This window comes from Acanthochromis polyacanthus, chromosome 14 (assembly GCF_021347895.1).
Source record: "Acanthochromis polyacanthus isolate Apoly-LR-REF ecotype Palm Island chromosome 14, KAUST_Apoly_ChrSc, whole genome shotgun sequence".
In the NCBI taxonomy this organism is placed as follows: domain Eukaryota; kingdom Metazoa; phylum Chordata; class Actinopteri; family Pomacentridae; genus Acanthochromis; species Acanthochromis polyacanthus.
In genome coordinates, this window is record NC_067126.1 from 34,944,997 (window position 1) to 34,958,256 (window position 13,260).

The following is a 13,260-nucleotide window of genomic DNA, read 5'->3' on the forward strand; positions in this document are numbered from 1 at the left end:
AACAGTGAAAATCTGTAAAATAACTGTAAATTTAAAATAATATGATTTGAAATTGTATTCTTTATTAGAACCGAATAGAATAGAATAGAATAGAATAGAATAGAATAGAGCTCAGTAAACAGGAACCGTCTATCACCAGTTGCTTTCTGTTTCTGTTCCTGCTTTGGGGCCGCGCGCAGAGCCGGTCCTCGTGGAGCGAGCGCGCGCGAGGAGCAGCCAGCCCGCGAGCTCCGAAGCACGGCGGAGGGAAACATCACGTGGTGACACATCTCTACGACTGACGTCACCGTCCCCATCTCCCAGCAACCCCTCCATCAGCACTCGCGTCACCGTGCGCCCGAGCCGCGCCGTTGCCGGGCAACCCGTGCCTTGCGCTCGGGTCCGGCCTTGCCTTGCACCCAGCTCGGAGCTCTGACGCGGGTGTGACGTTAATAAGGTGGGTATCAATTTGTTATGGTGGCGGAGGGAGGGAGGAAAGAGGAGGAGGAGGGAGGTGGATTCAGAGGAGGAGTTCCCCCTGTGAGAGCCGAAGCCCTCCGCTCTGCATTCCGCCGGAGCTCAGAGGCGAACACCGGCCGCAGACGCAGTCCCGGGCCGAGACTTGTTGTAGAAAGTGGAGGAAAAAGTTGCTCCGCGCGTGTTTCCCCGACAGTTTCTCCTTCCTCGGTGTTTTTTTGTTTAGCTCGAACCGGAGCTCTGCGTTGTGGAATGATTTACGTTTCGTCTAAGAGCTGCGAGAGAAGGTGGTTTATGTCTTTTTAAGGTAAGACTCACTCTGGATAAAAATCTAATAATTTTATTAAATAAATTTCTTATTGTTTGATATTTATTTTGTGATCATTTATAACAGTTTTCAACATTTTTAAAATGATGTTTCGCTTTCAGTCGAGTTAGTTCCTCATTTTGGGTTACTTTCTGTTCACTTTGTTTTATTTAACACTCAATAAAGTGCTTATTTTTCATCTTATAAAACAGAATTAACACAAAAACATGACTGATCAATTTAAATCCTGTTGTGTGGAAATAAAACACGTATTTATACACTTGAAATTATTATTTTTTCCAATGTCTGGTAAATGTTACACTATTTTTACACCCATTTGAAGCAGATCTGAACACATGTAAGAATGAATTAAACATACAGTCTGTGTGTGTGTGTGCAGGTTCCAGCCTTACTGAATCCCAGCTGTAGCTCCAGACCGTTGGTGCACCATGGTGATCATGTCAGAGACCAGCCGGGGGGCTCAGTCCAGCCCTGCCCAGGGGAGGCCGCTGCAGGTCGGCTTCTACGAGATCATCCGCACCCTGGGGAAAGGAAACTTTGCAGTGGTGAAACTGGCCAAACACAAAGTCACCAAAACACAGGTGAGCGGCTCCTTTCTTAATCTCCACCTGCAGCCATATGGAAGGATAATTCTCTCATTTACACACTAACAATGTTTTTTTTAAAATTATTATTATTCAGGTGGCCATTAAGATTATCGATAAGACCAGGCTGAATCCGTCCAACCTGGAGAAGATTTACAGAGAAGTGCAGATAATGAAGCTGCTAAACCACCCTCATATCATCAAGCTCTACCAGGTTGGTTTTAATCTGCTGTTTTTTGCCGTGTGTGTGTGTGTGTGTGTGTGTGTGTGTGTGTGTGTGTGTGTGTGTGTGTGTGTGTGTGTGTGTGTGTGTGTGTGTGTGTTTGCATGCAGCCGTGTGAATGCATGCATGAATATGAGAGCAGAAAAAGTGAGGAGACACATTTATTTCTTACAATGCAGAGAGCTGTGCCTCATTATTACAGATATGCAGCAGCAGCTCATTGTGTGGGGAAAAAAAACAGTAATGGGCATTTGTTATCTAAGTGGTTTGTACCAGCTTGTGTTGAGCTGTGAGTACACTGAATCATAAGTACAGCACAACAGCATTAGTGCAATCCCTTTTGACCTCCCCGAGTGTGTGTTGCAGAGGAAAAGAGAGGGAGAGTTGGAGTGTAAGAACAATCTGGGGTACCAGTCGGCGCTGGGAACAATGCGTTTCTGAGATGTGGTTGTTTTTTTTTTTCTTTTTCCCCGTTATATAATGGTGGAGGTGATTGCAGAGATACGGGAGCAGCTCTGGTGGAGGCAGCGTCCAAGGCTACTGAACGCTAAGCCCAGTTAGCACCTGTTAAAGCCAAGTGCAATGTGTCTGCGTGTCACGTGAAGCCAACCCCACAAAGCGCTGATTTACTCCTAATCAAATTGTAGACTTAGTCCAGAAGAATCCGCTTTTTCCCACTCAGCTGACCTCGCAAGTACCGCGGCACGCGTCTGGCAACAAACACACACCCACACAAACAACACACAATGCCCTTTCTATTTTTCCTCTTCATTTTTACTCTGGAGTTGTTTTTTCTGCTCTTTGTTTGCTTCTGTGTTGTTTTGCTACTTTTGAGGATTACTTCATGCCCGGTTTTAAGCAGCTGATTACTGTGAAATCATGTCTGGGCTGTAAAAATAAGGGCACGACATTGTTCCTGGAAAGCCCCCCGACAATGTTTTCCCCTCATATGCGCAACAGCATATCATTGTAATTGGGCTGCAGATAATACATTAATCCATTAACCAATTAACTGTCAACTTTTAAATGAATGGCCGGCTGGTTTTATAATTGATTAATTGATTTTAATCATTTTTTTTTAAGAAATAAAAGCTTCTTAAAATGGAATAATGTCTGTTTTCCCTTTGAGGGTCTTGAGCTGAACGGCATTTTTGCCCATTTTCTGATATTTCAGAGACCAAACAACGTATCAAAAGCTTAATCTACACTGAAAATAATTAGTTAAAAGCAGCACCTAAATTAATCGGCAGTTATTTTGACAATTGATTAATCATTTCAGTATTTCCTACCTTCCTTTCTTAGCATCGTGTGACCACAAACTAAATATCTTCTGATAAAAAATTTTATTACGATGATCATTTTTTGCAATATTATGACTATTCATAGCGCAAACTTTTAAATAGATGAACCGGCATTAAATAAATAGTGTTGATAATGCAGCCTTATTACGAAGATGCATTCCAGTTCTGTGTAACTACATTTAATTTAAAATGTTGATGGGTTAATTTGGTGTCATCCAGGTTAAGAAACATCTGATGCACCCTTAATGGAGAAGAGACTACATAATTTAAGACAACGCTATGATGATCATAAATCAATATTACATGAGTATATAATCCTCTCTTCTGATACACCTGAGGCCATTTAAATGCAATCATGTTTCATGCCTTCTGCAGACTTGTCCAATGAGTGTAACAGCATTAGCACTGACTGGAAATGCCCTGGTGGTGATATTTAATGCTACAATTAGAACTGTGTGTCAGAATGCATTTGTTGAAATTCATCTAGAGCTTCTCAGCCTCATGTTACATGTATGCTGGAGGACCGTATTATCTCCTGGAGATTCTCCCGCTGCTCTGTGATTTAACACTGACGACCTCTGTCTGTCTGCATCCCGTACGTGATGCAATCTAGTTAATCTGTCCGTGCCCTTGGGTTGTGTGAGGTGATGCTAGTCAGATGGTTGGTGCTCGGCGATGGTAAGCAGCCCTCCTTGCCGCTGCAGCACCTCTTCTCCTCCCTCCTGCACAAAGAGGGGGATAGTGACATAAGACCGTCTTGTGATTCGAGGGTTACTTCCTCTGTGGAAGTTTTTTGGGAGACCTTTGGCCTCGCAAGTCAGCTGCTGCTTTCACCAGCCTCATGGGAACAAAATGCAGTCAGGGATCATTTGTTTACTTCAGCCTCTCTCTGACCTTTGGTCAGTCACATGCTGCCCTCTTATCTTTTAGAATCCCACGCGCCAAATTCTAGTCTTCACACAGCCGATTTATTACAAATTGAAGCTAAAAATGGACGCTAAAGAGTTAATCTTGCTTCTGGGATGGTTCGAGGGCCCTTGACGTGCCTAGCCTGCTCTTCACAGCTGTGACGTCAGCCGCACCTCAAGGTGACTGAGCCCCAGAGAGCTGCCCTATCTCCCAGATAAAGACTACTTCCCGCTTGGAGGCATCCCTGCATTGAATCATTCTCACTTAGTTTTTTTCCCCAACGAAGCCCGAGTTTTGAAAAGAATTAAGCTCCTGCATTCAGGGGAGTTTGGTGACATTCAATTCAGAGTTGGCCGGCAGCGTTTATCCAGACAGGGCTTTGTTGTCTGACGAAAATTGCTTTGTTGTGCAACCTTTCAGCTCAACTGTTCCGTCCCTGAGGGCTCTCCAGGGAATTGGAGGCTCCTCTGTTAGCTACCAGGAAAGCGCTGGGAATTGCGTCTTTCCGTCCCATAAAGTACGCTCAAAGTTGAGTGATTTGCGGTGTTTTTGATACTCAAGATGGGAACAGCCCGTGTGAATCCCCCCTCTCAGTTTCCTAGAAATAAAGAGATAGAGGAGGCTTGAAATTCAACACCAGCATCCTTTGCCAGCTAGTATTAGCCTCAGGGGAGAACATGCCTAACCATTTGATCAGTTGGCCTGAGTGTGTGAAGTTACACGTTTCCCTTTTGGGTTAGTGTTGACGTGTATAAACGGGTTTAAAGGCATGATAAAAATGCAAGCAGGGACTCACTGACGACTGGCTGATGCAACAGGAAACATAATGGAAAGCCGGGCTGGAATAAGTTTATGGAGAAGTTTGAGAAGGGGATTTTGGTGGTTAGAAAATGTCTCATGCTTGCAGATGCCCAGTGCAGGCTGCAGTGAAAGACTTTGCTCCTATTCTTCGTCATCACCAGCTGCCCATGACTCAGTTTTTGTTTGTTTTTTTCCCCTCAGGTCATGGAGACCAAAGACATGCTGTACATTGTGACTGAGTACGCAAAGAACGGAGAGATGTTCGGTGAGTTCGGCCTTTAAATTTAGTCTCATCACGTGCAAATGTGGGCTAAAACAGTCGATCATGATCGTCACATAATGTACTAAAATATCCGCTTTCTCCCCGCAGACCACCTGACCTCAAACGGCCGCATGAGTGAAGATGAAGCCCGAAAGAAGTTCTGGCAGATTCTGACAGCGGTGGACTACTGCCATCGACACCACATCGTTCACCGCGACCTAAAAACCGAGAACCTGCTGCTGGATGCCAACATGAATATCAAACTAGCCGGTAGGTTCGCCTTCTTATCGTTTACCGTTACCGTGGTTACCTGCAGGAAGGTGACACACAGTGTGAGGGAGAGTGTTAATTGCTGCTGAATACAACAGCGTCCCTGCTGATTTCGTATTCCGTTCAGTTTTCACCTGAAGAAAGTATTCGCTGCTTTGGGGTTTCCTGAGCCGTTCTAATTAAATCACTGTTGTGTCGTCTGTGTGCTAATTAAATGTGAATAATTCACTCATTTTACCAAGACTAATAACCCCTAGTGGAAATGAATTTAGCACGCCTGCATACAGAAAAATTACAGCTTAACTGAAACAAGCAGCTAGTCGTCTGTGGAAGAGATGATGCATTACCTCTGGCTCGCTGTGATGTGGCTCGTGAGCATCATGATAGCAGATTACGTCACGCATCTGATTACAGCGACCGGATCTCATCATGCTGGAATGTAAAACAAACAGTAGCTAAATTGTTTTGCACCTCTGCTTGTCTTGCAGACTTCGGATTTGGAAACTTCTACAATGCAGGGGAGCCTCTGTCTACGTGGTGCGGCAGCCCGCCTTACGCTGCCCCTGAAGTGTTTGAAGGCAAAGAGTATGAAGGGCCTCAGCTGGATATATGGGTAAGCTTATTTTAGGACTGGATGGATGGATGGATGAATGGATGGATGGATGGATGGATAGATAGAACAGGCAAGTTAGTAACATTAACATTAAAGATTAGTATATAATAAAAAACTTGCTGTACAATACTATAAACAAAACACTTCTCATTTTAAAATCTACAGAAATACTAATTGTATTAAAAGTCAATAAACAGTATTTACAGCTTTCAAGACACCGTGATTTAAAGTAATTAAAGTGGTTTAACCCTCGTGTTGTCCTGCGGGTCAAAATTGACCTGAATTAAAGTTTGAAAATGTGGGGGAAAAAAATACATTTTCGAAGTGAAACTTCTGCCGTCCACATTTTCAGCATTTTTGGGAAATCTTTGAACAATTTTTTGGTGGATAAAAAGAAATGTAAAAAATGTTTCTGAAGAACATTCACAAAAAAATCAACCAAAATCCAGCGAATTTTGCTGGATAATTGAAATAGTAAGCATTAAAATTGCTAATAATGAATCTGTTTTTCCTTTACAGAGCCTTGGGGTTGTGCTTTATGTTCTCGTCTGCGGCTCTCTTCCATTCGACGGACCCAGCCTTCCTGCGCTCAGACAGAGAGTCACCGAGGGACGATTCAGAATCCCTTTCTTCATGTCCCAAGGTAACCATTATCCAGACAGTTAATCACAATGCTCACTTTTAATTATCTATCCTGTGTGAAGCCACATCGCGCACAATCAGAGGCTCATTTTTGTTGTTTTTACATCGTCCAGACTGTGAAAATCTGATCCGCAAGATGCTGGTGGTGGATCCGGCCAAGAGGATCAGCGTGGCCCAGATCAAGCAGCACCGCTGGATGCTGGTGGACCCGACGGCTGCTCACCAGACCCTCAGTCATTCCCTCACAGAGTACAACTCCAACCTGGGCGACTACAGCGAGCCTGTGCTGAACATCATGAACACGCTGGGCATCGACCGCCAGAGAACCATCGAGGTGAATGAACTTTAAATCTGAAGACTGTCATAGTCGCAGTAAAAAATACAGTTTATAGTTTTAGGACTTGAGGTGGGCAGCTGTCACTGTAGAGGATTAGTCCTTTGTCCTCAGCAAAAACATTATATAGTTCTACCTAACTGTTGTTTAGAGAAGTACTTAGATGTGAAGAGCTAAATTAAGCTACAAAGAGAGGAAGAGCTGCATTTAAACTGCCCATATGATCCACAGAAAGCAAACAAAGTGGCAAAATCACTCATCCCCTTTCCTTCTCCTCAGTCCCTGCAGAGCAGCAGCTACAATCACTTCTCTGCCATCTACTACCTGCTGCTGGAGAGAGTTCGAGAGCATCGTACACAGCAGCTGAGCCGCCAGTGTGGAACCTGGAGCCAGAGACCCAGGAGCACCTCGGACTCCCCCGGCCCAGAGGTCAGCACTCCAGCAGGGTGTAGAAAGCTCAGTTTAGTCCTACCGCAATCCTCAGCTTGAAATCTAAAATGCTTTGTGCTTCCTTCCAGGTGATCATGGAGTCCACCGACAGTTTCAGATCGACAGCATTTTCACTTCCAGCTAAAAACACTCCTCCTGTGTACTCTGAGGTGGAGTGTGACCAAGGCGGATTGTTCCAGGTAAAGCTGTTAGATAAAAACAGCATTTCTCTTATTTACTAACAGACCGATTCCAAATGCTGCTTCCTGCTCTCCTGTCAGTCAGCGGCTAACAGTCTGCCTCCTTCTGTTACAGCGTGTGGTGTTTCCAGTGGAGGCCAGCCTGAACAGATTGCTCTGGAATCGCTCCATTTCACCCAACAGCCTGCTGGAGACGAGCATCAGCGAGGAGGTTCGACCCAGAGACCTGGAGGAGGAGGAGGCCACGCAGACTCTGGGGCCTCTGCTTCCTCCCACCACGACTTCCCGTAGACACACTCTGGCTGAAGTCTCTGCCCGTTTCCACCAGTGCAACCCTCCATGTTAGTATCACAAACACATACAACACCACACATTCATCTTCATTCTGTCTTCTACAGAGAATCTGACTCCTGTCCTGTTTCTGCAGGTATTGTAGTCAGTCCCTCTGATGGCGCCTCATCTGACAGCTGTCTGAAGTCCTCATCCAGTCCTGCCCCCACTTTACAAGCTGCTATGGGTGAGATGTCAACACTTCTGGCCTCGGGGGCTGAAGGTGGAGCTTTGCTGCCAGCTGGAGCTCCCCTGGCTCTCTCCTCCCACCTCCTGCCCCAGGCCCAGGGCAGCTTCCAGGAGGGTCGCCGAGCCTCAGACACGTCCCTCACACAAGGTACAGGAGCGAAATCACGGAATCGCCTCACTGCATGTCACGTATCTAATCCGCTGTAAACTTTTTTTTCCTCACATGTACTGTGTCACATTAGAGGATCAAAGGAGTATTGTATAACACTGTCCCACGCCTTCCCGCAGGCCTCAAAGCTTTCCGGCAGCAGCTGAGGAAAAACACTCGCACTAAAGGGCTTCTGGGATTAAATAAGATCAAGGGTCTGACGAGGCAGGTCGTTCCACCGCCCTCCTGCAACCGCGGCAGCCGAGGGTCACTGGGTCCAGCCTTGTCCGAGCACCGCAGCATGTTGGAGGAGGTGCTCCACCAGCAGAGGTGAGACACGCCGAGACATGAAAGCGCAGTTATTAAAGGCCTCGTATGAGACTGTGGAGATCAGAAGGGGAGTGAAAGATTGCGCTCAGACATGAAACACATTCTGAGACACAGTGCAACTTAGACACACTGAGAATTTATTATCGGGTTCTCCATGTAACTGCAGAACTTGCCTGAAAATCTTCTCATTTCAAGTTTTCTTTAGTTTGTAGCAGGGCTGGACCCGAATACCTGAATATTTGGTGGTGACGGTGGTATCCGAATATTAATTTTGAGATCCGAATATTCGCCCACCGCCCCGCGTCGGACGTTAAGAACCGAGTCGAATACCCAGCTCTTTCCTCCGTTTACTTACCGTGTCTGATGTTGCGGACCGAAGCGAATATTCGGTTCGTTCCTCCGTCTGTCCCCCCCCCCCGTTGGACGTTACGGAGCAGACCGAATATTCAGATATTTGTCATTAATCCGGAGCCCAGAAACTGCTATTCGGGCCAGCGCTAGTATGTAGTGATGCTTATCTGTTCGTCCACGAGAAGGATGCAGCTAAATTAGCTAAATCTGCACTTTTGTAGAGGCTTGTAGCCCACAGTGAAATGACTTCATGCCTTAAAATCTTCAAACTTTCAGTTTAAATACCCCAAAGCATTATTAGAGCTGATCATATCTGGAGCCTGTTGAAAACCCAGATTTAGAGGCTGCAGCTGTGTAGATATGGCGTCTGATCTTTCATTTCTGTTTTCTAGGATGCTGCAGATTCAGCACCAGCCGCAGCCTCAGGTCCAACCCACTCAGACGGGACCTACCCAGAATCCTCTGCTCTTCCTGGCACAGCAGCAGTCATCCTCTCCTCCACCTGCCACAGTGTTTGCTTCCTCCTCCATGTTCGATACCCCCGTCCAACCCGCCCTGCCTCCCCCCCAGCCAGCATCAGTGGGTCTGCAGCACGGCCCCTGGCAACAAACCCTGGACAGCTCTTCCTCTTCCTCCGGCTGCTCCTCGTCCTCCTCGTCCTGCTACTGCTCCTCTCTTTCCCCGGTGGCCTCGGCCGCCTACCTGCTTGAGGAGCGTCTGCACATCAGTCAGCAGCCTCATCCTTACCCCGGCCTCCAGCAGCAGCAGCAGCCACATTCCGCAACACAAGGCGGCTTCCCCATCCTGGCCAAACCGGCAATGTGGAGCATGAGCTCGGCCTCCGGCGCCGACGCCAACATGCAGGAGTTGTGTCTGGCTGGACAGCAGCAGCTCAGCAGCTGCGTGATGGTGAAGTAAAACACCAGGTTGGTCTCTCAGTGGAGGAAAGAAGACTTTGAGCCCAGAAGAAAAAGAGAGCAGAAGTGAGGAACAAAAAGCAGATGCAAGCAACAAATTTACACTTTAACAACACACATGTGAGAATGTGTCGGCACATGTCGTGTCTGTTGTGTATTTGATATCATATAAGCTAAAGACTAAGCAATAACCAAACTCTGGATGAGGCGTTAAATCAGACAGCCAGAGAAGCAATAACGGACTGAAAGACTCTCCTCCAGCTCTCTGACGGACTCGACTTGAATGAAGAGAGAGCCGACGTCAGCCGAGACACTTATCTCTCACACGTTTTGATGCTGTCTAAGTTTTCAATTTTTTTTTTGAAACAAGAAGTCTCCCTCTTCCGCTTTTCTAGTCGTGTAAATGCTTGATGTTTTTCACTTGCCTGGACAGAAGACCAAAACTCTTTTTTCTTTTTTTTTTTTGCATTTTCCCCGACTTTGTTCGCCTTTTTCTAAAGAGACATTTCTCTGTAGCAGTGCAATGAACATTCAGTATAGTGCCCTAAGCTTACAACTGTTCACTGAAGGAGTTGATTTGTATTGAAACTGTGATAAATTTGTTTTTTTTTTTCTTGTGCAAGATTATGTTAGCAAATGCTGCTTTTACCTCAAACTGCAAAAAGACTGCTACGTCCTCTTCAGCCAAAACTGAATGCAGATGGTGTCTGGCTGATAGAGTAAAGCACAACAGGTACGTCGGTCAGCTGGGTAGCACCTTACACGATCCGTGTTCCCTTCGTCTGATGAGCACCTTCTCGTTAGGTGCTTTTACTACCTCCTCAGGCAACAATTTGGAAACTTCAGAAAAACCTATCGTCGGTCCAGATCAGAGGAAAGAGTTTTTTCTCCTTACGGACAGAACAAAGACTGGGAGCAGTGCAATATTTTACATGGAAAGATGAGGCTTTACATAGGACGGTCAAAATTACATGCATATTTGCCTGAGGTTTATGTTGTTTGTCTGTATTTGACCTTGCTGTGCTAGCTAGCTGACTCGAAAAAGGTACTTGTTATGTAAGACGATAACATGATACTGTAGTGGTTCAGAGGAAAGACTCCAGGCATTTCAAAATGCTGTTTTCTTCCCACAAGGGCGTTTGTGGTCCTTTAGTCGAAAAGGAAGAAATTTGGGTTTTACCAAAGAGCGAACAGCACAACGATGAGATTTGGTGATCTATCAAAGACACACTACTGACTTTTTCCACTTCGAATGCTGTCTCCAGATGTAGCATGGTGGTTAGCTGTCATTTTCACAAGATCTCCCGAGCTTCTGCTGTGAGAAAAGACTCCCTGCTGCCACCAAATCCCAATGCTACGCGTGTTATCGATATCTTTAGCTGTTACTATCAGGACCATGGTGGTATTCATTTTTTGTACTTTTCTAGAAAAGAACAACGAAAAAAGAAAGAAAAAAATCACAACATAGCAATACCATATTGTGCAGGAAGTTGAACTTTCTTCTGTAGAAATATGTAGGAATGACCTGCGACGAGCTGATTTATACATGCAGGCGACGACGTGTTAGAAAAGCTGCAGGAGATGTGTAATATTTAGTTCTCTCATATCTGTGAAGCATCTTGTAGGGGAGCAGTGTTTTTTCCGAGCCCAATTCTACTTTGGTAACATGCAGTGTTGATACTTCTGCCCAACTATTTTTCAGTTGATTGCACTCACTACCAACACTTGTGCCTTTATCTGAACAAACTGTCGGTCGGAGTTTTTCCATCTCCGATCGCTACACTGAAGAAAGAACGGCTCCGTTGGCGGCGGCCGTCCGCTCAGACGCCCCTTTGATATTTTCTTTTAACTTGCTGTTTAAACAGAAGCAAGATTTGCACTTTATTCATATTTTTTATTGCTGATTTTTGTTTTGTTTCTCATGATGAAAGCAAAATCACAAAATATTGAAACACTAAGACTCTTGATGCAAATCTGTAAGGTGACCCTTTTGATAAACTTTGGATAATAAGAAGTATGTCATGCTTTTTTTTTTTCTGATTTATTACTTGACTGTGTGAGCATGAGCACGTATTAGTGCGAGTGTGAGTGTGTGTGTGAGTGTGTGTGGAGGAAGGAAAGAAAGAGGAAAGGAAGGAGAAAGAATGTTAGTTCGAGAAAGATTGTTTATTTATGTGGCTATTTATTTAAATAAAGTTCACTTCCTAAACTGTCTATGGCTTGATTTTCTTTTTTCAGATGTTCAGTGGCATGTTTATGTGTCCACACACTGTAAAACTAAATCAAATTTTACGGCTATAATTTCTACATTTCCTATAGTGAAGTCTGTAAAATTGCAGATGTTATCTGGAAATCAATAACAGTTCAGTTATTTTAAATGGCAATAATTCTAAATTATATTTATTACTCTACAGAAATCTGATTTCTTAACCCCTTTGATGCACAACATAGCTCAAACGTGGTCCATATTCAATGGAATATGGCATCTTTTGACCCATGTTGTTCATCAAATGGTTAAATTACATTACATTTACCTCAAACAACAACCATTATGAATACGAAACTCTATATGCCAGTTTCACATTTTTCTTTGTAGTTTTAAGGTAAATCTCATTAGCTTTCCTTTTTTTTCCACTTTTACATTCAAACTCTGTAATTCTGGACACAAATTAAGCAAACAATATAATATGTAGACATTTTAACCCTCCTGTTGTCCTCATTTAATGGCACCAAAAAATACTGTTTCCTTGTCTGAAAAAAATCCAAAAATCCAGCAAAAAAATCCCCAAATTTCAAAAAAATTTGCAAAACCTTCAGGAAGAAAATTCCAAAAATTTCTTAAAAGTTTCCTTTGAAAGTTATATTTTTAAAAAAATCACCAAATTCGGCGAGAAAATTCTTGTAAATATTTTCCAAAAAAATCTTCCGAAAAAAAAATCCTAAAAATATCTAAGTGATTACATATATATGAGTAAAATTTCTAATATTTCATAACATTCACAAAAAAATCTACCAAAATCCGGCAAAATTTGATGGATTTTGGTTGATTTTTTTGTGTGAATGTTCTTAAGAAACATTTTTAACTTTTCTTTTTTCCACAAAAAGATGTTCAAAGATTTCCCAAACATGTTGAAAATGTGTTGTGATGTTTCACCGGGAAAAATTTTTTTCCCCACATTTTCAAACTGGGTCAATTTTGACCTGCAGGACAACACGAGGGTTAAAAAGACTACAAAGATTTCTTCCTCTCAAGGTTAAATCTTTAAGGCATGTTGTATCCCACTGTGCTCCTTGAGTTTTTTTCTGACACAAGGTCTGAAAAGTTCCTAGAAGAAAGTGAAAAAAGATTAAAGACCAGCCTGTGACTCTTATGGCTGTTTCGATTTTTGCCCCTTTGATAATTACTTTACTTTGCTTAACACAGAGAATGGCCATTTTGGGTTTGTCAGTTCCTAATGGGGGAATCTTCAGAATTATTTGTGCAAAATTGGCTTATTTGATCAGAATAAATGGAACTAAAGTGTTTTGAAATCAATCGTGATGCTTAGTTCCAAGACAGGCCTGATTTTTAACCATCTTGAGGACGTGTTAACACTTTACTGAAAGTGTTTGGATTGTAATAATTTAAGCCAAATCTGTAAAC

General features: G+C 43.7%; 1 protein-coding gene across 1 annotated transcript; it reads left to right on the plus strand.

Annotated features, from left to right (window-relative positions):
- Positions 1-473: 473 nt before the first annotated feature.
- sik1 (salt-inducible kinase 1) lies at positions 474-11,831 on the plus strand. The gene is made up of 14 exons (XM_022195845.2): positions 474-763; positions 1,164-1,365; positions 1,466-1,582; positions 4,804-4,867; positions 4,973-5,134; positions 5,623-5,747; positions 6,267-6,390; positions 6,503-6,723; positions 7,003-7,152; positions 7,242-7,352; positions 7,468-7,693; positions 7,780-8,019; positions 8,160-8,349; positions 9,093-11,831. The coding sequence occupies exons 2-14, from the start codon at positions 1,213-1,215 to the stop codon at positions 9,616-9,618; spliced, it is 2,409 nt and encodes an 802-aa protein (XP_022051537.1). The 5' UTR covers positions 474-763; positions 1,164-1,212; the 3' UTR covers positions 9,619-11,831.
- Positions 11,832-13,260: the final 1,429 nt, after the last annotated feature.

Excerpts from the sequence above, each read along its gene's own strand:
- sik1 (XM_022195845.2), top strand. The coding sequence starts at position 1,213 with ATGGTGATCATGTCAGAGACCAGCCGGGGGGCTCAGTCCAGCCCTGCC. Across the intron at positions 5,748-6,266 it reads GGCCTCAGCTGGATATATGG|AGCCTTGGGGTTGTGCTTTA; the intron begins GTAAGCTTATTT and ends TTTCCTTTACAG. Across the intron at positions 8,020-8,159 it reads AGACACGTCCCTCACACAAG|GCCTCAAAGCTTTCCGGCAG; the intron begins GTACAGGAGCGA and ends GCCTTCCCGCAG.